This window comes from Elephantulus edwardii, unplaced genomic scaffold (genome assembly GCF_000299155.1).
Source record: "Elephantulus edwardii isolate Elephantulus edwardi_28Jun2011 unplaced genomic scaffold, EleEdw1.0 scaffold00270, whole genome shotgun sequence".
NCBI lineage: Eukaryota > Metazoa > Chordata > Mammalia > Macroscelidea > Macroscelididae > Elephantulus > Elephantulus edwardii.
This window is the reverse complement of record NW_006400020.1, coordinates 1,657,848-1,660,857: the sequence shown is the minus strand read 5'-3', so window position 1 is coordinate 1,660,857 and position 3,010 is coordinate 1,657,848. Positions and strand designations below refer to the sequence as shown.

The 3,010-nt window shown below is 36.9% G+C and overlaps 1 protein-coding gene across 1 annotated transcript; it reads right to left on the bottom strand.

The window, feature by feature from the left end:
- Nucleotides 1-782: 782 nt before the first annotated feature.
- On the bottom strand, nucleotides 783-2,252 carry FBXO43 (F-box protein 43). Its single transcript, XM_006900022.1, has one exon. It carries the CDS (start codon nucleotides 2,250-2,252, stop codon nucleotides 783-785), a length of 1,470 nt encoding a protein of 489 aa, XP_006900084.1.
- Between the last annotated feature and the right edge of the window lie 758 nt (nucleotides 2,253-3,010).

Here is a 3,010-nt window from a genome sequence, read left to right as displayed (position 1 = left end):
TACTTAGCAATAAAGAAATGTACTCTCTTTCAGGTTTTCCACAATCCCCTACTCCCCACTGTCTTGCAACATCCTGTTCCACATGGTTTCTCCCCTTCCTGGTTACTGCCTTCCTAAGGGTCTTATCCTTTAACTCCTTAAAATCTCGGTATGAATACTCATCCAAAATATCAGCTCATGGCGACTCTTCATTGGGTCTCAGAGGCTGTAAAGTTTTACAAGAGAAAACTGATCGTTCTTCTCCTGCAGGGCAGGTAATGGATCCAAACTGTCTGCCTATTAGCAGCCTGATGTTTTACATACAATGACACTTGTTATTGTTCTGACTTACAACTGACCCTCCAAACCCTAAACAGAAAACTAAGGCTGCTTCTTAGATTCTATTGCTCAGAGATATCCTCCTTAGGCTGCACAGTTCTCAGTCACCCTGATGCTACACCTTACTTATTAATGACAACAGTCATAATTTTGGATGATTTTCAATATGACAAGAGACTGTAAATTATTAAATAAAGCATTAAGAAACTTTCATGGAATAAAGCTCACTATTATAAAATTTTGAAGTTCCATATTTAGGAATGATCATACTAATGATTTTAATTTTAATTATGCAGAAGCCTACATTGTTTCTAAAGCAGTTCACCTGCTGCCTTTGATAAAAGTCTCAGACAACCAAGGTTGACAAAACAAAATACTCAAGGAAATACTTTCTATTTTGTAGGAAAAACTTTCCACCTTAAAAATATAATGATAAAAGATTTACTTTACACACTTTCTATTTCTTACCTCCATAGGCTTTCTGCTGTCAAGGAATCCAAAATCACAGCAAGAATGTGCCTTAAGTTCCTGTATTTTAATTCTGTTAAGATGTCCAGTTTTTCTACACCCATTTTCTTGCCAATCAATCCTGCAAGTAAACACTGTAATACTGCTATTTTCCCTCCATCTCCTTGTTCCAGGCACTCATGAGTCCCGTCTTGTTGGAATCTTTTCTTTTTGCTGTTCTTGAAGAGCTCACGCACTAATTGCAGGGCTGGGGTATTAGATAAATTCTTAAAGCTTAAAACAAAGTCCCCATTCTCATTACAGAGGGTAGACTGACTTTCAGAGCTGTCTGGAGCAGCTGCAAATTTGGTTTCAGAGTCAGAGTGGGGAATCTGCTTTTCTTCTTCTGTTTCTGACTGTGAGCTTTGCTCTCGAAGGGTGGACAATCTTCTTAACCTTCCTAGATGCCTGGACCTTCTTATGGTGTCCCCCGCCTTGAGAGCTCCCTTGGGTTTCTGAAGTAGTTCGTGAAAAGAGCTCTCCTGATCAGAAAGGGAATCTTCAGATTTGTCCCAGCTAAGTGAGTTAAAGCCACTGTCTTCAGGCGTTGAAGCATTCTGTTTCACTTCAGTTGGAGAAGAAAGTGATATATTTGCCTTGAATTTAATGTTTGCGACAAGATCACTTATTGGAGTTACAAATATGTCTTCATCTGTTCCACAAGTTGTTCTGCTAGCAGAGGAGTCCAGAAGTTGAGGATATGTATTCTCATCGTTAATACTTAAACTGCTGCTGCCACTATAGTCGTATGTGATAGAGTCTTTAAAACTGCTGCCCTGGATTGGGGACAGACACTCAACCTCAAATAGGCCACAGTCATCCTGGGAATCACCTACTGTGGAAGTCTTCTGCTGTGAAAAAGTATGCCTCAGTTTCTGACTGCTGGAAGTAGCTTCTTCTGGTTTTAAAGTGCTGGTAACTAAAGAACTAAAATTATTTTGCCTTGGAAACCCTGAAGCACTGTTTGGAATACTTTTTTCTTCATTGAGATCATGGCTCGCACTACTGTCCAGAAAACTATTTTGTGATTCAGAGCTCCCCTCCAGGAGAGCAAAAGATAGGTTCAATCTTCTCCGCAGCAAACATTTTTTTCTACTGATTTTTTGTGTTTCACAAAATTCTGGAGTGTTCTCCCTCTCCCTCCAAGAGGAGGCAAATCTCTTTTTTTGAGTGGGAGATGCTAACGGATATGTGAAACCAAAACTTGAACTTTCAGGGTGTTCTGGGGTTAAGGCTGTGCCTTTCTGTTTCTTTCCACAAGAATCTTTATCTGCACTACCAAATCTGCAACCTTTTAATAACTCACAATAGCCACTATCTTGAAGTGAAGGCGTGGGACAAAAATCGCTGGAGTACTTGAAAGCGACAGTGGGAGAGCCCACCTCCTCTCCTGCGTGTGTGCTGGCTTGGACCAAGTGCCTTTCCATCTTCAGAATCGGTTTCTATAAAGTAAAAACAATAGTTATTATTCTTTCTTTGGAGTAACCAGGCAGGTAACACCAAAATCCACTGTCGTAAGTACACAGGTGATAGTAGGAAGGTTTATAGCAGAAAATAATATTACTTTAAAAAGCAACTATACTCTGCCCTTCTATATGTGCTGCCATAGATATGACAATCTTGACCTAAATATTGTCTTTGAAAATGTTAAATTGATAATTCTGTTTAAACTAACATTTTTTTAAAATTGGCACATTGTATTTACTGCAAGAGATATTTTATTTCAGCATAAAGTTCTCAAAATGCATACATCTTTTTCCCTAATCTTTTTTGTTTTAAAGTACTTTTAAACGTAACTTTTTCATTTAGTAAAAGTTGTCTACTTGAAAAAAAAGCAATAATAATCTCTACTGATATATACTAATGAAAACAAATTTATGGTAAAAACCAAAACTTTAAAATTACATTCACAGATTACTTGTCTAACCATTGCCTAAGAATCATACATCATTTTTTCCTGAATTATATTTAAAGATTTTTAAAAATTGGCAACATCACTTTCATTTATTTATTTATTGCAACAATTGCTTTTAAATGAAAAACATACTGTTCATTTTTATTACCTTGCGATTTTTAACAATGCCACATTACATATTCCTTTTTAGTTTATATTTTAATTGATTTGTCAAGCTTCTGTGATGGACATAAAACTGTTGTTGTTGTTGTTGTTGTTGTTGTTGTTATG